This window comes from Pituophis catenifer, unplaced genomic scaffold (assembly GCF_029215685.1).
Source record: "Pituophis catenifer annectens isolate HBS135680 unplaced genomic scaffold, rPitCat1.0.hap2 SCAF_1, whole genome shotgun sequence".
In the NCBI taxonomy this organism is placed as follows: domain Eukaryota; kingdom Metazoa; phylum Chordata; class Lepidosauria; order Squamata; family Colubridae; genus Pituophis; species Pituophis catenifer.
The window spans coordinates 235,803,860-235,828,702 of NW_027256881.1; the positions used below are offsets into that span (position 1 = coordinate 235,803,860).

At 41.1% G+C, this 24,843-nt stretch overlaps 1 protein-coding gene across 4 annotated transcripts in view; it reads right to left on the reverse strand.

The window, feature by feature from the left end:
• Window positions 1-518: 518 nt before the first annotated feature.
• TNKS1BP1 (tankyrase 1 binding protein 1) overlaps window positions 519-24,843 on the reverse strand; it is a 32,101-nt gene continuing 7,776 nt past the window's right edge. For 2 of the 4 annotated variants that reach the window (XM_070957457.1, XM_070957482.1), the window contains exons 3-12: window positions 23,103-23,877; window positions 21,862-21,934; window positions 19,213-20,634; window positions 15,242-16,950; window positions 7,481-7,865; window positions 7,179-7,320; window positions 6,247-6,380; window positions 5,801-5,952; window positions 2,634-2,712; window positions 519-951 (exon numbers count right to left, since the gene is read on the reverse strand). In XM_070957457.1, coding sequence (XP_070813558.1) covers window positions 2,652-2,712; window positions 5,801-5,952; window positions 6,247-6,380; window positions 7,179-7,320; window positions 7,481-7,865; window positions 15,242-16,950; window positions 19,213-20,634; window positions 21,862-21,934; window positions 23,103-23,877 — 4,853 coding nt within the window. In that variant the 3' untranslated portion in view covers window positions 519-951; window positions 2,634-2,651. The remainder of the gene's footprint in view (window positions 952-2,633; window positions 2,713-5,800; window positions 5,953-6,246; window positions 6,381-7,178; window positions 7,321-7,480; window positions 7,866-15,241; window positions 16,951-19,212; window positions 20,635-21,861; window positions 21,935-23,102; window positions 23,878-24,843) is intronic. The other 2 variants (XM_070957466.1, XM_070957474.1) reach the window with 2 other exon arrangements.

Genomic DNA, 24,843 nt, shown 5'->3' on the forward strand with positions numbered 1-24,843 from the left:
GTGGCGGCAGGAGGAGATTATATTTTTTGTTTGACATGTGCATATATAGGAGAAGAGAGGGACTGGGTATGTGGGTGTGTATGCACACTGACATCAGCACGTGCAGGTGTTGGTGCCCTCAGGCTTCAAAAAGTGTCATTTCCCAAGAACAGGAAACAAGTATGCAATTTGATTGAGAGGGTAACAGTTCTTGTTATGTACTTCTACATCCTTCAAATACCTGCAAGAGGTATGTCAATCTCCTCCCAGATCAAATATTCACTATAGTGAAAGCTTTCAGTGACTCAAAAAGACATATACACATTCACACAAACACTCACACTCACACCCCCACCCCCACCAAAGAGCATGCCATTTCATCCACAAAAGGAAAACACCCCTCCACCAGCATTTTGCTATAGTCTTGTCGGCTGCCCAGCTCTAGACTATGTTGCCAAGTAACAAGGCTGGCTCTGGAGACAGATCAGAGGATTACATTTAAGCAAATACGACAGCAGGTCCTTCATAGCCATAAAACCTTTATTTGTTTCAAGTGACTGAAGGGGAAACAATCCTTTCCTCTTTGTCTGAAATGCAATATATGGCAGCAGAGAGAGCGAAAGCCTCACTTTCGTGTCTTGCCTCCCTATCTTAGTGTGAAAGAAAAGGGGCTAGTGCCAAGCATTTTGATTACAAAAAAAAAAAAAAAAAAAATTCATAAAATTATATGGAACACGAGAAGGGGGGAAAGGAAAAAATGGGAAATATAATGGCAAAGAGAATTGACTGCCATATGCATGAGTGAGTGAATGTGATACAAAGTGCATAAATGTGCTTCATCCTCCCTCTTCCCACAAATCCCTTCCCCCCCCCCAAATCCCTCCAAGATGTTAGATGGGAACTCCGTCTCTAACCCATAAAATGCTGACCAGAACCATCTGCTGTTAAGGCCCCAGAAGTAGGACAGCACATCTGCAACAACAACAAAAAATGACAAGGATTACAAAAATTGTCAGGGCTGTCTGCTGAAGCACTCCATCCCACCCACACAATTAATGACTACTAGTCATTGACTCCAGCTCATGGGCAAATGTTTCGTCTCCCATGTAAACCAGTACACTCTCTGGAACAACTTAATTATAGCAAGGTGACTTTCTTAAACTCTTTTCAGTTGTGTATCGTGTCAGATCCCGTGCAGAACATTTGGGACAAGGGCTGCTACGGAAAAAGACTCTGCAACAAAATCATTTAAATCAAGGGCAATTGACTTTTTCAGACTCTGCTACCCAAACACCATCTCAAAATATTTTAGCACAAGGCCACTCTAAGCTCTAACTGAAATTACTGCCATCTTGTGAGTTCTTTACATTCTCATTCAAGATTCAGTGGGAATTTGGTAATATTTTATTCCTATTATTGTTACTATTACTACTAAGTACTATTAAATGGGTGCTTTGGCAAGAACTGACTTAACTGGAAAAACCACTAGCATGAAAATTCAGTTAAAAGTGAGTCAATCAAAGAAGGGCAAGTAAAATACAGGATGATTTGTCAGGCCACTCTGCACTGGGGGACATTATTCATGCATTTCCATGGTAGAGAATGATAATGTAATAACTGCATAAACCAGCAGAATGCTGATTCTTGCAGAACTATTTCCAAGCACGTCTCCTTTGGGTCACATCATATGATGAGCTCCAGGATTGTTTTTTTACCCAGGCTATTCACAAAGAAAAATCACAAAGAGGGTCTGCAAATGTCACCATGGCTCAATTCTGCCAAGATATGGATACCGATAACTGGTTTCTGTTAAAAGAAAAGCGGAGGCTATTCCATTGTGCCTGACTGCAAAGATTCCAACAAGCAAGAGCAAAACCATAATGAAACCTGAGACTAATATACGTATTCAGGATGCAGGAGTGCCATCTTAGGCATAGCTGCAATGCACATCTAAAATAATTCACTAGTGCAGTCTTCTTCCATTCAAGCAATTCTAAGAAAAGAATTTGTCCTCTAGTAATTCTGGGCTTCCATCAGAACAAAACGTTGAAATATATAAGAAGCCCAATCTCACAGCAATGTTTTATCAGCCAAAGGAGAATATAGACAGTGCAAAGTTTTGCCCAGAAAGTTATCTCAGATCTTCAAAGAAATGGGATGAGCCCAGTGGCAGCAAAAAAACTAACCCAATTCACATTGCTACATTATGTCAGAGGATGCAAATATTCCCCCAGCATCAATTCATTAAAAAAGCAAATTGCAATCTCAACTATGGAATGTTAATGAAAACTTCTTGATGCTGTAAATGTATCTCAAGTCAGAATGTGATGAAGCACACGGAAGAGATAATTTAGGATTTATGAATAATGACAATTCAGAAATCTAACAGATACTCAAGATTCTTCCAAACATGTCAGCTATAAAGAATGTTGGAGTTTAAGTGCCTGATCTTCCTTAGGGACAGCAATTCCAGGTCTTAGAGCAGCCATAAGCATTTCGCTGTGGGAAATCTGGCCCAGCTGCCAAATTCCACAAACGTTATTTGCAGCTGCAGAACCAAAATGCCCAAGTGTGCAGTATGATTCCACTGCAAAACTACAGGATCAAATGCCTTCTTGGGAAGACAGATTCAAGTCTCCTCCCGAGATACTTGCCTGAAGATTGGTTGGATTTCAACTTTTCTTCTTTTTCAGCTTCAGAACCTGCAGCCAGTTGGGTGAGGAAGTTTCTGATCTGAAAATCAGAAAATGGTTAAAAAATAAGAATGGGAAAAAATAAGGGCCACAATGTGAATGTAATGTTGAATTATATTATAAAAATGTAGAACCCATGAAAGAATGAAGAACTTGATTTACAGTTCATGGGCAGCAACTAAGATGATTCTTTTACTTTGGCAGAAAGATTTCATGCCATCCTGGATAGAAGATGCAACTTAATTAAAATTTTCTTAGGCTTTGTGCCTAAGGTGGGAGTAGAAGTCACCAGCTCCCAGTTTCTAGCCTAATGCCTTAACCACTACACCAAACTGGCTCTCAAATTTGCTTTAGTTATATGTTATTTTTAATTATAATTTTTGGTATATTCCAGTTTATTTCATTTTGCTCTCTCCACTCTTTTGTTTTTTATTCTCTTTACTTGGTTATTATATTTTTCTCTTCTGTTATTGATGGGAAAATAAAAAAAATAACACAAAATTAATAGTGTGACTCTGTGGTATACAGTATGAAAAGTGATCTTATGGTTTGGAAGCAAGCTGGAGCATGTGTAGATTTTTCTTTTCACGTGACGTAAATGCACAAATGGATCCTCCATTCCACTCCACCCTACCTCGCCTCTCTTCAGAAAATAATTTTCAAATATTGATCTAGTAACCAAGAAGTACCTCTAGAAGGAACATTCAGTATGTCAACTATGCAGACATTCCAGTGCAGACTGAACAAAAATATCATAACATTTATATGTATTTCTTTTCCACCTTTGTTTACTAAAGCAGAGGTCTCCAACCTTGGCCACTTTAAGCCTGGAGGACTTCAACTCCCAGAATGCAGCTTTGCTGGCCATTCCCCAGCCAGCAAAGCTGAATGCTGGGAGTTGAAGTCCTCCAGGCTTAAAGCGGCCAAGGTTGGAGACCTCTGTACTAAAGCATACTGAAGGGAGTTATAATAAAGCCCAGTATAATAATACAAACCATAAACAGAAATCAATAAAATAAATCAAAGCAACAGCTTAATGAAAAACTTGATTTGTGAATGCTCTCTAAAGCAATCTACTTTCTGAAAGGCAGACAACGAAGAAACCAAACATGCCCTTTGAGGGCTCCTCTGCACATTTGTTTTTTGTGCCTTCAATCAGTGTCGACTCCTGGCAACTGCCTGGAAGAATTCTTGAAGTTTTTTTGGCAAGGGTTTTCGGAAGTGGTTTACCATTGCCTCCTTCCTAGAGCTGAAGAGAATGACTGACCAAGGTAACGCAGCTGGCTTTGTGCCCAAGACAGGCCTAAAACTTACAGTCTCCTGGTTTCTAAACTAGTATCTTAACCACTACACCAAACTGGCTCTGCACATTAGTGCCCCACCAACCATTTTTATTAGTCATATTTATTTTATTAGTCATATTTCTATGCCGCCCACTCTCCGAGGACTCTGGGCGGCTTACACCAAAGACAGTATACTAAATAGCATATTGCCCTCAACAATCTGGGTCCTCATTTTACCCACCTCGGCAGGATGGAAGGCTGAGTCAACCTTGAGCCAGTGAGATTTGATCCGCTGATCTGCTGAACTAGCAGTCAGCTGAAGTAGCTGCAGTACTGCAATCTAACCACTGCGCTACCTCGGCTCTTCCATTTCTCAAGGACAGGAACAAACCAAGTCAACTTCAAGCCAGCCCCAGCTCTCCATAAAGGCAAACACTGCTTGTCTTGTCTTTCTCTGAATCAAAATTTTTTCTGACTTCTCCTGGCAGAAGTGCAACTTGTCAGAGTTTCTTGCAAAAATTAAATCCAGAAGCACACACAGAAAACTGATTCAGCTGGATTCATTAATTTCTTTATATGCATAATAATATATGAAGTAAATTTACAACACCAACAGCAGATTCAGAGTTTCATTTCAGCAGAGCAGACAAGCATGCTCACTCTGGTTTCAGTTTCTCTTTCTCTGCACAGAATCATAAGCTGCAGACTAAGACACGCCCTGGCTCCAGTCTGTCTCAGCTCCCAATTGGCTGACTTAGTTGCTATGCCTATTCATTGGCTGACCTTGTTACCATGTCTTCCCAGTCATAAATATTCTGACACGATTGAGTTGTCTGCCTGCTCTGCCTCAGTTCACTGTGGGTAAATGCCATCACTTTAATTTTGCTATGGCAGAAACACCACCCTCCCTGCACTCACTGATTCTGCCCACTATGCCTATTTCATCCTGAGCTGCTAACCTTCCAGCTCCCTCTTGAAAGTACCTTCCTTTGCTGGACTGGTTTCTGTATGCTTGCTCTAAAGACCTTTTTTTTTCAGGTTGCTCAGTGCATTTCATTGTGACATTCCATATAGAACCAGAGCAGACTAAAGTAGAACCAGAGTATGGATAAGTTTATCATCATCATCATCATCATCCAAAACTAATTTTTCTTCCAGAAGGCTTGGACCCTCGAACTCCAACCAATAATTAACAATATTCCTAGATATGTGGCATTATTGACAAATCGCACCACTATGAATATGCTTCTGAAGTGGTACTGGTCTTGAACTAACAAGACATTGCAAAGCTTAAGCAAAGAATTCCAGATTGAATTTAGTCAAATTTCTACAAGGGCTAAGCTAAGAAACTATAAGAAAAAGTTCCTGAAAACGTGCACGGCTCACAAATACCATAGAGATTCCAAGTTAATCTCATGTGATAGTTCTCATCAGTAGTTCTCAAAGTAGTTTCAAAAAGAACCCCTTTGCAGGAGGACTTTGCCCTTGTAGTAGGGCTGGCACTGAATCACTGGTGAAACCCATTCCCTGCCTAGCAGAGTACTATGTTCATCACTTGCTGTCACACAAGGATCCTAGAAGAGGGGTCCCCAACCCCCGGTCCATGGACTGGCACCAGTCCATGGTATGCCGGAAATAAGCAAAGCCTCATCTGTGGGTTGCAGGCAGCAAGTGAAACCAAACCCCCTCCAGTCTATGGAAAAATCTCTCCATGGAACCGGTTCCTGATGCCCAAAAAGTTGGGGCCCACTGTCCTAAAATACTGAAGCCAAATTTGTTTCTGTAGCCTCCAGGATTCCTTTACTTGTAATTCTCCAGTCCCTCCTCTTATACAACCATACCTACCCTGCGGATTTATCTGGCTTAGGTGGCAGCACCAGAGGCTTCCCACTAGTGCTGCCCATCTTGCAGGATTTAGAACGTTGTACAGGAGCCTCCTTTACATCACCTTGTGGTTCCACTTCCTCAGCGGAGCGGTTTCTCCCTCGCAATTTAGCCTATGATCAAGAGCAAAAGAATTAAAAGCAGGCCCCGGCAAAGCTCCTAACTTTTGCTAACAAGCTATCCCATACTTCCTCTCCCAGTTCTTTATTATTATCCTCTTACTTTCATTATCCCTTAACAGATTGAGGAGATCAGATGCTTGGGTCCTTTTTATACCTTAATCTCCCAATCCCACAGGCAAAATTGATTTCAATTTGGGATGATCTTAACAGTCCAGTTTCCAGAAACCAATCTGACAATATATTCTAATTTCTTCTGTTTTGTCCTCACTTCCCTTTACACCTTACCTTCAAAGCTGAAGGATTGAGGCCTGGGAAGAGGGCTACCTTTATCCCTTTGGACAATGGAGAGCTTCGTGACTTCTTGCTCTTTGACTCCTCATGGACTTCTTCATCAGAGACTGCAGAAACTAATTGGGGCTCTGGGGAAGGGTGAAGAGAGAAAAATCCACAAAAATTAATGCACAATGAAGCATACTCCCTAAAACCAAAACAATGCCAGAGAAGTTAGTAAAATTTTGGAGCCTATAATAAAGGTTCAAAGCACATTTGAAACTGTGATTACTTAAAAAAATTATCCCTTGCCTCCAATTCTCCTCTATTTTTAGATTGCTTTTATTTATTTTTTTTATTTTTAGACTATTTCTAGAACATTAGAGAAGAGACGTGCCTTCATGGACTCCTTCAAATATCAAGTACAACGATGGCATTAGAAAAGAATAGATTTCAGAACTTCAGTAAATCATTAATAATTAACTATGATTGGTAAGTTCTAACTTAGGGCAAAATATAGATGGTGCCTTCTTTTGGAAACAGGTAAATCCATAACTAACAGTTAACTAAATGGTATGTGAGAATGATCTTGGGAGACAGGAGGAAGAGCTGCACACTAGGCAAAGGTCATATAAGAAGTCGTCGAGCCCACAGAAGGAATGGCGGTGTGGCAAACACCTCAGAAAGGATCTCTCTAGTTTCTTGAACTATAAAAGCAAGGGGGAGGGGGGGGAAGAGATGTACTTTCATTTATGTTAATGAAACCTTCAAATAAAGATAGGGCTACTACTCCTGGCTCTGGACTACCTCACAAGGCTGACATTAACATACACAATAGCTTCAAAGGAACATGATGCACACAAATAACAGAACCAAGGAAAACATATAGACACAACACATAACGCTGGTAACAAAAATCAGTAGTTCATCCCCTGGTAGCATTTTACCTGTAGAATCTCTGAACATCCAGCTGTTCCTGTCATTCTCTAACACAGTACCTCCTGCTCGGGTGACTGGGGCTCGATGACCCCGCTTGCGGCCCAAATTTGCACGGTCCCGATGTGCACTATTATCCAGAATTTCCGTATCCTGAAAGCATACAGAAGTCAAAACATGATGTATTCTTAAAATGGTGTTCTTTAGGATTTAATTACTAAATTACTGCTACTACCATAACTCCCATATTGCTCCACCAATGTTACCATAGAGCCTTCTTATCTTACAAGTAGCCACCTCTGGTAGTACTTGCCTCCATGAAAGTGAATTTTTCTCTCGTTAATGCTTCAGCTCTCTCGGAAGCACAATCAACCTGGGAAATAGGTTGTATGGCTTGACTTTCACTTTGCCTTTCAGGTGGCTGGCTCCCATTTCCACTGTTCAGCTGGCTGTTGTCACCATCCGTGTCAGATAAAACCTCTCCTACATCCTCCAATGGGAATGGAGATGGCCTGATCTTTTCAGCTGCTGGCACCAGCTCACTGGGCAAGTTATTCAGCTTCCTCTCTTCTTCCGAACGGCAGCTATGGAAGGAGGCAGGCCTCCTCTGCTGGACCTCTGGTCTGTTGGCACTACTGGAAACCATTCCTTCCAGCAGGCAGCTGGGACTGGACAGGCGCTGACTATGGCATTTTCTGCTTCAGTTTAAGATAAAGAGACAAAGTAGAATTCTTAACAAGGTTTCATTTTATTAGTTTGCTCTACTTGCTTCTCTGCCATCAATGTGCCCCAAGTTCAGCTGCTCCCTTTTTAAAAAAATGCTTTCTGACTGTAAGAGAGTAATGAAAATGTATGTATGACTGAGCTGCACAGTCAAAGGGAGAGGGAGGACTTTCCAGATATAATAAAGAGATATCCTGAAGTGGACAAGAGAGGATTCAAACATACACTCATCAATAAAAAAAGCAGTATAAGCATATTGAATATGAACCATTACAAAAATTGTGAATCTTTTATGACGCTGTACCACTTCAAAAATGCACGTAAGATTAAAAAAAAATCCAAGACAATGAAATATTACACAGAAAGCAGAAGAACAGAAAAATGTATACTTCATCTTACCCCCAAGTGAAATATAATAGTGACTTTATAAGTGTGACTTCCATAGTGAACTATAACTCTTACATCAACCCTCTTTATATGTAGTTTGTAACTCACAAGCTTAAAAGATCCTGGCTTAAAACCTTCTTGACTTTTTTTCCCCAGAACAGCCAAACAATAGATACCGATACTGTGCATCAAGCATAGAAATGTTAAATCCCCACTCTATTCAATGGGGCTGCAATTCTAAAGTCTTCAACTTTACCGGACTCCCGAATGGCCACTTGTTATAAGAACCATTGGTCTAATGGTGATAGCATACAATATTCAGGCCCATTCTAGGTGAGGAGAAAATGAAAATAACAATGGTTAGGGAACGCTGTATTGAAACAAAAGGCAGAATTCAGTAAAGTCTTAATTAAGGAGTTAGAATGAAGTTTGAAATGCAAATATATTCCTACACTTTATGTTGTCTATGAAGTTTAGAATTTTTTTAGTCAGATGCTTTAATATGGAAAATGGAAGACAGACTGCACAAATCTTAAAGATGAAGAGAAATGAAAGACAAGAAATTTTTTCCAGAGAATTTTTTATGTTGAATAAATTACTATCACCTTTAACCATGAAAAGATTTTGAAGACTGAGGGTTTTAAAGGTTCAAATACCAAGAAAGAAATTTTCAACATGTATAGCAATTTATACAAATGTAGTTAGCACTGTCCACCTAGCAATTTGAAAGCATGCAAATGTGAGTAGATAAATAGGTACCACTTTGGTGGGAAGTAACAGCGTTCCGTGCGCCTTTGGCCTAGATTCACACTGGCCACAGGACCACGGAAATTGTCTTCTGACAATGCTGGATCCCTCAGCCAAGAAACAGAGATGAGCAGCGTGCCCCAATGCTGGACATGACTGACAGGGAAACCTTTACCTTTTACCTTTAGTCAGCACTACAATTCTGTATCAAAAGTTGTATTCTCTACTTATGGAAGACTCTTTGTGTCCTGTGCTTGTAAGACATTTTATGAAGGGAGTCTTACAATATAAAAGGCAGTAATCCACATTTTCTGTCAGCCGCTCAGAGTTATTTAAGATGGGCAGCCATCTTTTAAATAAATAAAATAAAATATGTATCCATTGTCTGATAGCTAATTGATTCCATTCTTTATATAGTGTTTGCCATAACACTCCTCTAACCACTAGTCTAATAGCAAACTGAAAGCCCATCTGATTCTACGTATGCAACACTAAATTTGGCATGATATGTAAAGTAGCAGTTCAGGATTCTTTCTAAAGGTTATTATGCTCTTAATCTGATTATACAAAAATGGACATCACTCTCCTAAAAAGTCTCAGGGATAGGGAAAACATTTTTCTTTTTTTTCTTTTTGGCAGATTAGAATTAAATCTTTCTCTTCTCCCTTACTCGCTCCGTCATTTTATTCTGAAAATAATTTCCTCCTGGGCAGCTTTCCTTTAACTGTTACTATTGCATTATGTATATGCAACAGTATATACAACCTGTTAATATGACAGGAAAAACTAGTTATGATTTCTCAGAATTACAGTCTGGAGGGTGACTGAGAGGGAAGGACTGACATAATCAATGCAGAGTGAATCTTGACAATTGTTTACATTAAGTTGCCAAAACATACCTCTCAATATAGGGTTATTGCACAATTTGAAAATATCCTACCAATCCAGATTTGAGTTGGAAAGAGAAGCAGGATGGCCTGAACATTATTTAGGCAGCTTCCTCTTCCATGTCTATTCAAACCAACTCAACCAGTACTTCTTCTGAATAAGAGCTCTTACTCATCTTTAAAACTGTATGTACCGTGTTTCCCCGAAAATAAGACCCTGTCTTATATTTTTTTGAACTCCAAAATAAGTGCTTGGCCTTATTTTCAGGGACGTCTTATTATTTGGGGGCATGTGGAGGAAACCAGAGGAAATGGCGGGGACCGGCTGTGCATACTTTTAAATATTTTCAGGGAGGGCTTATTTTCAGGGGGGGCTTATTTTAGCACATGAGCTCAAAAACCCGATTGGGCTTATTATCAGGGGATGTCTTATTTTCGGGGAAACAGGGTATGTGTGTCCTTGATCATCATGTTTTGTATCTCCTTGCTCCTTTACAGAAGCCAAAGGAATATCTTTAAGCATCTTTTAGCAAATGAATATCTTTAAGCCTCATGAACTGCATGATGGCAATTTTGAATTATTTAAAATTGATTTAACTTTTCCTCAATATCTAGAAATACACAAACATAATTTGATGACATCAAGAATGTACCACATTTTTATTGTTATGTAAAAGGACCAATAGATTTCTTTACAAAATTATGTAGAAGCACTTTCTCATATGCTCTTCCTTTTATAATAATGTCAAGCAGTGAGGGCGTTCTGGAAGAATGAGCCAAGAATCTATATGCCTTATTCCATGCAGTGAGATGAATTCCTCTAACAGTAGGATACAGCAAAAAAATTGATTATTAGCCACAGAAAATGAGGTATAAACATGAATGGTGCATACATTATGCAAGCTGAAAATGGGCCCAATGTCAGTGCAAGACTGAGAAAAAGAGAATGACAGAGTAAGTGAACTATAGAATAGCGGACTATAATTCTGCCTCCCTGTCGTTAACTTATTTTCAAAAATGTTATTTCTTCAATAAAAGTAATAGTCATGGTTCCAGAATTGAGAATCTCATAGGGTAGTTCTGTTCCACTACTTTGGCAAGAGAGAAAATTGTTCCATATTTTTTACCACCCAGATTATTTTTCCCTTTGGATGTGTTACCTCAGAGCAATTTACTAAATATAAAATAAACACCACCTCCTCAGGAAAGTTGGGGAACTGCTGCTGCAACATTACTCCACACAGCTGCTCTAAACCTTCAGCCATACGTAACCTCCATCAAGGTCCAGGGGTTCAACAGGAAAGATATATTAAGGTCATGTCAGGATATGGTTCAGTGAACATTTACATTAGCTATGAGTCCTTGCAATGCACTGCCTGTTATCATCAGTCTTGCAACATTACATTATACTTTTTTTTTTTACTGGAAACTGTGTGATATTTCATGCAGAGTAGCATAAGTCGCAGTAGATCAAAACTGGAATGTGAGGAAGGGTGCTAATGAAACTAATCATTGAGAAGCTGTCATATAATAAGATCCATGATCAGGAAAATAGGAAAGTCAATGATAGTCAAAATATGTACATTAAAAAGAAATAATCTCATTATCGTCTTAAGAGAATGGATTCTGAAGGTCCTTGGTGTTACTAATACTTTATAAATTTTGAGAATTTATGCACTTGCTAGAAGAATGCAGAAGAAATGTGACACTATTAGCCAGAAATTACTGACTAATCTAGCTCTTTAACTATCATCTATCAAGGTTTCAGAATCAAAATTCAAGCATTGTGGAAAATATCAGCAAGGCCAAGGTGAGATGTGGGTCTTATTGTAAGTAAAATATGCCAAGAAGAGATAAAATTGAACAAGAATACATTATAGGAAGAAGAAGAATGGATATTATCTTGCATTTACCTCAGAGAATACAAGAACGAGACAGGAGAGATTACCTCAGAGAGAAAGAGGTGGCTGATATTGTGCAAAAAAGCCTAGAATCTGCAGATATAGACAACTGAATGGAATTTAGAAAGTATTATTTATTTATTATTATTTATTATTAAAATTTATATGCCACCTTCTCCCGTAGGACTCGGGGCGGCTCACACAATAAAAACCACAACAATAAAATACTAAAAACCAATCCAAATTTAAAATCCCTAAAGTTAAAAGCCTCATAGTCGGTCAGGGAATTTGCTGAAAAAGCCATGTCTTCAGGCCAGCGTGGAAAGTGCGGAGATCAGGAGCTGTCCGGAGCTCAGTGGGTAACCCATTCCAGAGGGTCGGTGCGGCCACAGAGAACGCCCTCATCCTGCGGGTCGCCTGCCGACATTGTCTGGCCGACGGCACCCAGAGGAGGGCAGCTCTATGAGAACGCACTGGGCGGTGGGAGGCCGGTAGGAGGTGGTCCTGCAAGTACCTCAGGCCCATGCCATGAAGGGCTTTATAGGTAAGTGCCAGCACCTTGAAGCGGATCCGGAAGTGCCAGCCAGTGCAGCTCGCGCAGGAGAGGTGTTGCACGTGAGTAACGGGAAGCTCCTATAACAACCCACGCGGCGGCATTCTGGACCAGCTGGAGCCTCCGGGTGCATCCCAAGGGTAGCCCCATGTAGAGGGGTTGCAATAATCCAACTGAGATATGAGAGCTTGAATGACTGTGCCGAGGGCATCCCTGTCTAGGAAAGGCCCCAACTGGTGCACTAGGCGAACCTGTGCAAAAGCCCCCCTTGTCACGGCTGTTAGATGATCCACCAAGGACAGCCGTGAATCAAGGACGACACCAAGATTGCGAGTCCTTTCAGAGGGAGTAAGCAACTCCCCTCCCATCAAAAGTGACAGGGTGACTAGATCAGGAGATGCCAGGATCCACAGCCACTCGGTCTTGGAAGGGTTGAGTCTGAGCCTGTTTCTACCCATCCAGACCTGTACCGCCTCCAGGCACTTAGACATCACGGAAAGGGCATCCCTGGGTTGATCCGGGGTGGAGATGTATAATTGGCTATCATCAGCGTACTGATGATACCTCACCCCAAAACTATGAATTATCTCACCCAGCGGCTTCATGTAGATGTTAAAGAGCAGTGGGGAGAGAACCGACCCCTGTGGTACCCCACAAGTGAGAGGTCTCGGAGAGGATCTCTGACTCCCCGTCCAAACAAACTGCGTATGGCCCGAGAGGTAGGAGGAGAACCACTGTAAAACAGTGCCCCCCACTCCCAACCCCCGGAGCCATCGCAGTAGGATACCATGGTCGATGGTATCAAAAGCCGCTGAGAGGTCAAGTAGCACCAGAATGGAGGAACAACCCCCATCCCAGGCCCACCAGAGATCATTCACCAGGGTGACCAATGCCGTTTCCGTGCTGTGGCCGCACCTGAAACCCGATTGGTACGGGTCTAGGTAATCAGTTTCCTCCAGGAATTGTGGAAGTTGGTAGGCCACCAGGGCCTCAACAACCTTCACTACAAAGCGAAGGTTGGAGACAGGATGAAAATTGTTTAAGGAGGCCGGATCCAGCGTTGGCTTCTTGAGGAGGGGATGCACCACTGCCTCCTTAAGAACGGCAGGGAAGACCCCATCCCTCAAAGAAGCGTTAGTAATCGCCCGGATCCAGTCTCCAGTCCCCTCTCTGGTTGCCACAACAAACCAGGAGGGACATGGGTCCAACAAACATATGGAGGTTTCCAACCTACCCACAATCCTGTCCACTTCATCTATGGAAACAGGGTCAAACTCAACCCAGATGTCACCTTCAAGACTTGCTCCCATTTCGTCAGATTCTGCCCAGTCAGTCTAACCCCGTCCGGATCTGAGCGACTTTGTCTTGCAGAAATTGTACAAAATCCTCAGCACTGCCTTGTAAAGGGTCCTCCCTTGTTCCCTGATTGAGAAGAGAGCGGGTCACTTGAAACAAGGCTGCTGGGCGATTTTCTGCAGACGCAATGAGAGCAGTGAAATAATCCCGTTTCGCCGCTTCCATCGCCACAAGGTAAGACCTAATATGGGTTCTTAGCTGTGTTCGATCAGATTCGGAATGGGAAGATATCCAACGGCCCTCTAGGCGTCTCTTCCGACTCTTATAAAGTCCCCTTACCATCTCTTCTGCAGAACATGGCGTCTACCCAAGACAAAACAGTACACTGGATGAACTATTGATCATTCAACAGCAAATGGAACAGCTCTTGCAGAAAACCCGAAACTAACTTTGCACATGTGATCATTTGGAACAAGTCAAACTGACATCTGTGTATTCATTTTGCAGCAATGTTGGTATCTTTTTTACATTTTTCCAAGTAAAAAAAATCAGAGCAGTGTTAACTGTAACTACTAAATCTACAATTGGGGCTTTTGGCCAGATTAGATAGAGTGCCAGAAAGCACAGCTTCAATACTCATTAGATAACATTATTTCTCTATGCCTGGCTCTCTCAGCAGTAACAAAAAGCATATATATTTGCTTTCCACTTGTGGCTATCCAGTCACTCTTACTTTTTCCCTATCTTATTATTTAATGGACAATTTGTGGATACATATATGATTTTAAGCATCAGTTACAGTGGTGGATTGCTACCGGTTCGCCCCAGATCGGGCGAACCAGTGGCGGCAGTAGTGGGAGGCTCTGCCCACCTGCCTGGACGTCTCTGCACATGCGCAGATGCTTCTGCACATGTGCAGAAGTGAGCACTCACTCATGCACGTGCCCATGAGCAAACTGGTAGCGGCCGAAATTGAAACCCACTACTGATCAGTTCTCAATGACCCTAGCTAGCAATTGTACTTTAGCAACAAGTGAAAAGTACAAGTTATTTCCCACTTGGCTTAAAATAGCGTTTCTCAGCCTGCGCATTAATCAGAGATATGGCGTTCGATTTCTAGAATTTCAATTAATCATAGCCTTACTGATAATTCTGGAAATTAAAATCACACATCTTTGTGTCCAGTTGGGTATAGACAAAATTTTTGTTTTAGACAAAAATAAAATTGACATAGCAACCAACTGAATTGTGAACTGAATTGTATTTCCACAGAACTGCAATATGAGCATTGCAGATTTGGGCTCTTCCAATGCTGTCTGACTTTCAGAGTAAGTTGCAACTTATTTCATCAAGTATACATTACAAAGAACTATATAGCACTGTGTAGGCCAATAACTGGTTACTTGTGGTAATGAAAGGAATTACACCCAAGCACAGTAAGATATCAGCAATTACTCATTCACCATAGTTGATTAATAAATGAATGCAAGAACAAAATTAATTGCTATTTTAATTCCTTGTGTTAGTCCATTCATTCCTTCTTTGCATCTCAACTATTAAATAATTGTAACAGCTTTTACCTCTCTCCACATACTGGTGTTGCTCCTTGATGCTGCATCACATCATCTTCCAAACCAGTAGCCCCCAAAGGACGGCTCTCATCCCTATATGCCACTTCAGCCCCATCCAAAGCCTTGGGTCTCAAATCAGATACATCTGTCTTTTCACTGTCAGATACATCCATATTGTTAATTAAATCTGCTTGTCCAACATCAGGTTTTCTGTCTTCTTCTGCATTCACTGATCTTGTATTTGATGAGGCAGATGAAGTTTCCACGCCAAAAGGAAGGACCCAATCAAGGTGCTTCTCTGCAGGTTTTTTATAAGCTTCCAAACTCTCAACTTTTAAGTCACCGGAGATAGCCAATTCTCCAGTGTCAAGATGTTGAGTCCATTCAGGTTCACCTTCTCCAATTCCTCGGGGTTCGTCCATGACCAAATTTGTTAAATTCCCAGCCTGATGTATTAGGTTGTCAGTTGATTCCTCTAAATTGACTGTGACTTTTTGATCAGACAAATCTAATGAGCCAAATCCAGCTATTAGATCCTGTCCTGTAGTATCATTCTGTTCACTTTCTGAGAACTTAGAGTCTTTGATCCAATCTCCTCTACCAGTAGTATCCTCTTGTGGTTCAAATTTACCCAGGCAGTATTCATCAGGCCAGATTGGTCTTCGGGCATAGAATTCTTGATTATCCGCCTCCATTTGAGAGTTACTCCCTTTGGTGCCACCATCTATTTCAATTCTACAACCTATCTCACCATCGTATTCTTTAGCTCCATCAGATTTACCAGCACTGAACTCAACAACTTGGTTTTGGGCAATTTCTGTATCACATCTACTAGGCGAGTCAGACTGGTTGACATTCAGTTTTGATTCTGGATAACTGCCATCATCAAAGCCATATGTATCTGGTCCCTGCTGAAAACTAAGCTGAACTTCTGGACGGTTCTGAGGTTCACTAGACAGTTCCATTTGATGGGCAGTGAACTCTCTTCGTGGTTGACTAGTACCGCTACCAGAATCAGATTCACTAGACCAGCCTAAATGGCTGGCACTGAACACAGAACCTGGGGTGCTGTCATCTGAATGTTTGACTCTGAACTCTGTTTCCAGCTGGCTCTCAATAGTGTACTCGATAGGTACTTTTGCCGATTCAGGGCTGACATCTGATTCTGGACAACTGACATTTTCCATATGATATTTGGACCAGTCAGTTGTTTCAGCAGCAGCATCCTGATATTGGCTGCTCCAATCTGTCTTCTCAACTGCAACAAACTCATTGCTCTGTTGATCACTGCCAGCGTGGCAGAGACTAGGCCAGCCGGGCTTCCTCATATAGGGTTCTGTGTGCTGATCCTCAGTAGTACTCATGTTGTATGTGCTACTCCAATTTGATTCCTCATTTGGATGATCAGCACCATGGCTACCATAAGAAGCAAGCCACTCTTCTTGCACTGGACTGGAACTGCCCAGTAATGGTGATCCTCCAGCCCATTCTTGCTGGCTAGTACCAAATTCCATATCCTGACTTTTGGCACTACCAACAGTGTATGAGTTTGGCCAGTCCTGTGAGCCAGTGCCAAACTCTCGATCCTGTTCTGTTTCTCCGAGCCATTTAACTTTGGTCACATCAGCAGTCCAATCCACACGAAAGGTGTCAGAACGATCAGCACCTACAATGCCAAACTCGCTATGAAGGTCCTTCCGTGACCATCCCAGAAGATCCTAAAAAATAAGATAAAAGAGGAAAAAAACAAGGCAAAGGGGAAAATGTCATGAGATTCTTACGGACAAAGGGTTGGGATAATAAATTAGAGGGATGTGAATCATAAGAAGTACAAATTATACAAAGTGAAGAAAAATAATCTAGGAACTATTCACATTTTACTTTTTTAAAAAAATCAATATATTTTAGCAAAAGTCCATATTTTGCACACACAAGATCCTAGTTTCAGCCTGTATACAGGTAATCCTCAACTTATGATAACTGAGCCCAAAATTTCTGATGCTAAGCAAGACATTGTTAATTGAGTTTTGCTCCATTTTATGATCTTTCTTGCCAGAGTTGTTGTGTGAATCACTGTGACTGTTAAGTTAGTTACATGGTTGTTAAGTGAATCTGGCTTCCCCCTTGACTTTGCTTGTCAGAAGATCGCAAAAGGGGATCCCATGACCCCAGAACACTGCAACTGTCATAAATAAGAACCAGTTGCCAAGCATCTGAATATTGATCATATGACCATGGGGATGGATGCTGCAACAGTCATGTGAAAACTGGTCAAGTCACTTTTTTCAGTGCTATTGTTAATGTGAATGGTCATTAAACGACCAGTTGAGAACTACCTGGAGCTGGAAAAGACCTTTGACAGAAATTTTTAAATCATTTAGATATTAAAGAGTTAAAAATGTGCCGTTCTCCAAATATTGCTGAACTATAATTCACAGCAATTTCGTAATGGGCAATGTTACTGGAGCTGCTCAGATTTATAGTTCAGTATAATGAGAACAACAAATTCCCCACCGTGCATATGAACCACTAACTTTCAACTGGTGAGCCAGGATCAACAACTAGAACAGTCTATCATATAAATGTTTGGTGAAACCTTCAAGATTTGATCCAAAAGTCAAGATTAATTAATTAAGATTAAAAATAAAAATTAGCCCCCGTTGTGAAAAGTCTAAATTACTGATGAGACAATACTAAATTAGATGGACAAAGGGGCTCTGACTTTTCACAGTAACTTTCTACATTCCCAAGCTACACATGAGCTGTTTGTTAATGGAAGCCACTTCCCACAGTAAGACACTACTATCTCTACATGTAATTCATGTATTATGATCCAATTTACAGTTACACATGTATCAATAGGTTTGAAAGCTACATCCAATCATACATAGATGCAGTATATTACAAATACCAAAGACACAACTAATTCTCATGTTCTGAAATAGAAAAGCAGTATGATGTATAAAAATGAAAGGATAAAATATGCCAATAAAAATAAGCAATCATCTTTAAGGAATAATTAATATATTTTGGCAAGACACAAGGGAAAGTATAGAGAAGTTTATATTGTGAAGAGAGATTGCAGCAGCCAATATCATGAATTTCCATTCAAATTTCAATTTGGACAATTAATCCAATGGAAATTAATTGTCCTAAATCTATCAACCCACTTGATTTTTCAGCTTTCACGACTACATCAATGGGCCCTTAATGGAATAGTCTCACTCAATAATTGACGTAATGTATATAACTTAAGTCCTTCTTAACTAAGAACAACTACATTCACTTTTGAACAAGACTGTAATGGATCCAAACCAGGGGTGAAATCTAGCAGATTCTGACAGGTTCTGGAGAACCGGTAGCGCAAATTTCAAGTAGTTTGGACAACCAGCAAATACCACCTCTGGCTGGCCCCCGAGTGGTGTGGGAACGGAGATTTTGCAATATCCTTCCCCCAGGAGTGGGGAGGGAATGGGGATTTTGCAGTATCCTTCCCCTACCATGCCCAAGCCACGCCCACCAAGCCACACCATGCTCACGCCCACAGAACCGGTAGTAAAAAAATTTGGATTTCACCACTGATCCAAACTATAACTTCTTAATAATCAAGAACTCCAAGAAAAGAGAATTGGATCTGGGAAGAGGAAAATTAACTTCTCCCAGATGACTGGAGGATTATCACATATGGCAGCACCTTTTGACTCAGCCTCTGCTCTTGTACATTCTGCAGCCACTCAACCAGTTTAACTACTTTGTAGCTTATTCAAAAAAAGGCAGCCTGCTGCTCTTAAAGACAAGCCCTGGCTCAGTCATCTACCTGGGCAGGAATGTTTACTCATCTAAACATGTTTGTGTCCATTTAACGCCTTCTATGCCATGTTCTTAGGCAATGAGGAAGTTTGATTCCAGTAAGATCTTCTAGTTCTTTTTGAATAGAGCACTGCCTTCCATAAAATTAATACTGAGTACAATGTTTTTACCTGTGGCCCTGTGGGGTCTTCTACCTTGGATGTACTTCTTTTCTTTGTATCATCAGCGCTAGGTGGAGGAGATGCCAGAAGTTCATCTAACCAATGTGAACTAGAACCAGGTTCAACTCCACCCAGTAGGTCAGAGTTCCCCATCTTGGCTTCCTGTGCCATACCCAGGGCATCACATTCTTCCTGACAGGTATCAGCTGTCTGTACCTGGGCACTTTCTGAGAACAAGATGCAAGGCTCTGCAGGAGGAGCAGTTTCCTCTACACTTGGTAATGGCTCCATTGCTCGTAGAGCCTCTTCCTCATGGTTTGGGGGAAACTGGATGAAATCATCAGGATCCTCTTGAAAAGTAACCTCTTCAGCCACCACAGGGCCCTTTAGATTAGGGCTACCAATGTTTCTCTGAACAGACGGACCACCAGGTGCTGACAACTCAAGAGTAGATTGGGTTTCTAGCTGCCCCTCAATCTTCTTCCAGTTCATTTCAGATTCCTTATTGGCACTGTGCTCACTAGCCTCAGTCTCCTCCTCTTTCCCGATTTGTCCCTCTGAACGTGCGTCTTGATATGATCCTTGAATGGGAGGAATCTCTCCAACCAATTCTGCTTCCAAAAGGTTGTCATCATCGTGTTCCTGAATGGGAGAGTTGGGAGGAGATACTAGTCTCTTCCCACCCAATTCCAGTCCCTGATTAGGGAATGACCATTCAAATGACTGTGACAGACTCCAACTAGACTCTCCTCCTAAAGTCTGCTCTACAGATGGGTCCTTCTCTCTTGGCAGTGCAGCTAAGGAACCTCCTAGTTCTTCCCTGATCATTTTTTTATCCTGTGGTTGCACCACCCCCTCTGAAGCACGCCGTTGATTTAGCAGGGGAGCCTTCTTCTCAAGAGGAAGAATTTGTGCTTGATTTTTGAGATAATCTTTCCCCCTGTTGAGTAGGGTGTCTGGTATGCATGAAGGGGACCCTGGAGGCTGATCAGAACAAACATGGCACTTTGAAAGAATGCTAGGGGAGCCTGGGGATTCTGAGACTCCTGTAAGACATTGGTGAGACTGCAGATTATATTCAATGGGCGGATGGATCAAATTGGCAGTATGCTCAGGGAGAAGGGGGACCTCAGGGTATCTTGCAGAAACATCTGCCAAGTCTGAAAGCAAGGACTGTCCTGGAGAAGTCTTAATAGGGGATCCTGGAGGCCAGGGATCTGCAATGGTTACAGGGGGGTCTGCAAACTGAACGTGACTGACAGAGTCTACCAGAGGACTTCTGGAGGATTTAGCAGATCCATCAGGAGAGCCTGGTGGAAGCAAAGCTTCGCTACATGGGACATCTGTTGGAAGGTATGGAGCACCAGGGGGTTGGGTTGTTTCAGAAGGGGCATCAGGAGATCCAGGTGTGACTCTGGAAGAGAACTTGGTCTGGGGGAAAGAGACACACAGGAAGAAATTAAATTAATTTTTTTCCCTGAAAACTTCCAAAACAATCTAGCAAAATCTTAGAACTTGATCATCTTGCATCCTATAAACCAAGAATTATTATTTAGAATATATTGCAAGACTATCTGGCTCAATTATATCCCTTTTCCTTAAATCACTCAATGTGCAGCATCTTCCTGCTTTTACACATCAAAAACAACCTTGAAAGCCCCTCTCCAAAGTATCACCCCTATATTGTTAAAGCCAGATAATGAAATGGGAAGAGTGGAACAAGAAGGGAAAAAGAGAAGCTGAAGAAATCAGTCAACATTGTGCAGTAACAACAAAAATGCATGCCCCACCCACTCAGCCTTTGCCTTCTTTGATTAGATTTATAAAAAGAGAGAGAGCGAGAAAGCGTGCAATACAAAGCAGAGCTAAATAAAACACACCCAATGAGCTGATGGCTCTCTTTCCTGAAGTAAGGCAAATGGAGTTAATCATTACCATCACCCATTCAGAGCAACCTGCAAGAGGCTGCTGTGCCTTCTCTACTAGCGAATTTGGCTACAGGCCGAGCAGTGGGAACTGTTTCATACATACCTGGCAGGTCATTGAACTACATACTCTGAGTCACAACTGCTCCCTTCCCTCTGGCCATGGCCCCATAACTTTATATTAGCTTTGGTTCTCTCTGTGTAGTTAACTTGGGCTTTTTTTTTTAAGACCTGAAGAAACACTGCTCTATTCTTCCTTGCTTGGACATGAAGTGGTTAGTTAAAAAAAAAAGAAGTACTGAAATAACTACCTAGACTCTCATAATCTACTAACCAGCATAGCTAAGATTTTTGCACTCTGGGTAATGCCATTCAGGATGGGAAAATATAAATTACAGGTGATAACATCTAACACAGCTAGCAGAGCTGAATATTTCATTTTGAAACATCAAGCACCTGGACATATTGGCATATAGAATTGTTTCTTTGTTTACAGTGCCATAACCTATGCCCCAAAATGCAACAGGTTTGGGCTAAGATAACCAATATTGATGCATGAAAAGTTCTCTGCTAGGGTTACTTCTTCTTGAAGAGAAGCATTAGTAGAGAAAGGAGACACGCACCCTACAGGGAGGGAGCCTGGAAGGAGAGAGGTGGCAGATACCCCTGAGACAGAAGAGAGCCTGGAAGGAGAGAGACCAATGGAGGAATTGCCGAGCTGCAGATAACTCACACCAGGAGAAGACGGTGGACTGCTGGATTCAAGTTGGTTTCTTTCACAGCTCACGCTAGGCTGGCTGGAGCTGCTAACAGAAAGATGTATTATCATTACAGAACAAAATCACCCTCTATTATTCTATTATTATAAAGGCAGGATGAATACCAAGTAAATCACCAACCACAAAAACCAGAAATAAGGATCCTGAATCTAAAGCACATATAGCCAATCTGGAGCCATCAAAGGTCTTTCAGAGGACCACTGCTTACCTTAAACTCTTTGGATTGTGAGTTTCTCCACATACGTACTACCATAGCCATTATACTAAGGAAGTGGTTATGTGAAGATGACACTCATAAGTTGTTGCACAAGCTTCCAAAAACTGAGAAGAATCATCTTCTTCCTCACCATCTTCAAAGATAAAGAGTGGAGTGACTTAAAAGTTCCTCCAATTTAAACTATCCTGAATATCACAATTTTTTTTCATTTCTAGCACTAGTGGGAAACAGCCACTTCATTTACATCTTCTTGCTGCTCCAGGCACAAGGGGGTGTCCAAAGGCATCTCAAAGCCCATAAAAATGGACCATCCCCATTTTAAGGGCATTGTGCCTATCACATGTATAATCTACTTAACAATGAAAAAACTATTCATGCCTAATCTAAATAAATGGATTATACTGTTAAATGCAAAAATTAAAGGCATGATGCCAAACACACGTGCAATCTACATAAGAATGAGGAAGCTCTGATCTAAATGAACTGATTTGAATGAAATTTTAAGTCTTGCTGAATATTCCAAGCATCTTCTATTTTATCAGATATCATCTCCTCTACCTTATCAACAAATCACTTAGATCTCTTGCAACCCTATATTCTTTATATCTGTGATTTGGCAAAGATGGAACTATGAAAAATATGCTCAATTCCAGACATGATTAGTCAGAGAAAAGTCACATCAAATCAAATGAGATGATCCAAGTATAGATATATAGGAGGGCTAGAATCTTAAAAATGTAGCAACCTATTATTTTATTCTTAAAACATTTGCCCCCGCTAATGCCAAATGTAAAAGAAGAAAAAAAAGAAACTGTCAGATACATTTCGTGCATTAATTTCATTTTTCTTGGAATGCTAGCACTAGAACACCTATTAATCTATTAATCTCTGTTCTCAGAATGTACTTGATGAGTCACACAGCAAAGCTGAACTTTCAAGGCTAGTCAGAATGGTCTACTGTGATTATATGAACCTCACCTGTCTGTAGGAAGGAAAATCTCATTTCTTTTGACCTCTGTTTCTGGCTGTTGAGATTCAGACGCATGCTGCTCATTTAAGCTCCCGTTTTCTTCCTTTAATTCCTTGTTCCTTGACAAACTCCCCTCCTTAATTTCACAGGAGACTCGGTAAACAGACCCTTCAGGATCTGTTCCTACTCCTTCTTCTCCACTGGAACTTCTCCGGAAAGTAAAATAACCCTTAGGCCCTAGGTGAACAGCTGAACCACCATCTTGGCTGAAGAAAGAACGTACTAGCCGAGGCCGGTCAAAGCTGGGTGAACTCTCACTGGGTTTTTCTATTTTGGCCAAGATTTCCTCCACTGTGGTCCCAGGAAAACGTTCTGGCTTAGTTGCTACTGGCACCGGTTTCACTTTGAAGGGGAGTGTGCATTTGGCTACACTAGAAGATTCTCTACATTCCTCCTCAGAAGCTCTTTCAATAGCACTGGATTTTTTTGTGGGCTCAGCATCTTCTTTATCTTCAGATGACTTGCTTGTAGTGGAGAAAAAAGATGGAACCTCTTTCCCATTGGTAACTTCTCTTGGAGAGCACTTCAGGTTAAAGGAAAGGCGCTTTACAGCACTGCCAGCTCCACTGCTGTATGGCTTAGGCCCAGCCAACAAATTGATCTTCTCTGCAGAAGGCACCTCAGAAAGTGTCTGGCGCAGTCCAGGCATAGGCTTCACTGGCACAGCTGGCTTAGGAAGAACGCAAGGCTTGGGTTTCACAGGTGGCTTTGGACGGGCGTCCCCTGAGAGAAGCATTTAATAAGAAATGGTTACCATATGGCCATTAAATTATAAGGCTCCAATACAAGAATTCTTAGCCTAAATTAGTGTTACTAAAGCCCTTTACGCTTAGTAACACTAAATATTTCCCAATTTTCAGGGGATATTATTGAATCTGTGCTCTATCCTAAGGAAAGGTTTAATGCTCCACTATCTTCCTGGCAAGCCTAGAGTAGCTTGCTTCTGAAAAGATTTAAGTCCTCTCATCTTTTTAGCAGTGGAAGCTTGTTCAGAGATTACAAGAATCTTATGATTAGACAAGTGCAATAATATGCATGTATTTCAGACATCATTGTTTTTCTCTAATAAAAAGCTGTAAGCAAAATTGAGCTAAAAATGGAATGATAGCAATGTGGAGAGGGGAATAAAGTGGGCATAATTTGTTAACATTCGCCATGAAGACTGTATGCAACCTGGGATCCAGGTCACGCTGAACAGTTTACCAAGCCTGCAATTCCCAGGTGACAAAGAAAAATACAGCATAGCCCATGAAAGACCCTGTGGACTGCATTTTAAAGTTCAAGAGTCTCAGGCTAAAAAGTAAGATCAATCCTTGATAGGACCACCAAATTCACATGGTTAAAGCTCATGGTGGATTATATCATTTTACAGCAATTGCCTTTTTTTTTCCCCCTTCGTTTTCCAAAACCATTTACCTGAAAGTCCTGTTTATCCAATGTAGGCAAAACATTTTAAACCAATTTAAATGTTCTTATTGTGATTGGATAACAATACATGAACCCATTACTCAAAGAAAAATAAATTTGTATCCATTTTAATGTTGGGTTTACCCAGGTATAGGGAGCACTGCTTTAGACTATAGGAAGAGTGAACTGTTAAGAATCCTAGTTTGTGTCCTGAAAGAAGTAACAACAAAAAAAATCTTCCTGAACCTAAAACATGGAATTAAAGTGTCTTTTATTTAGTGT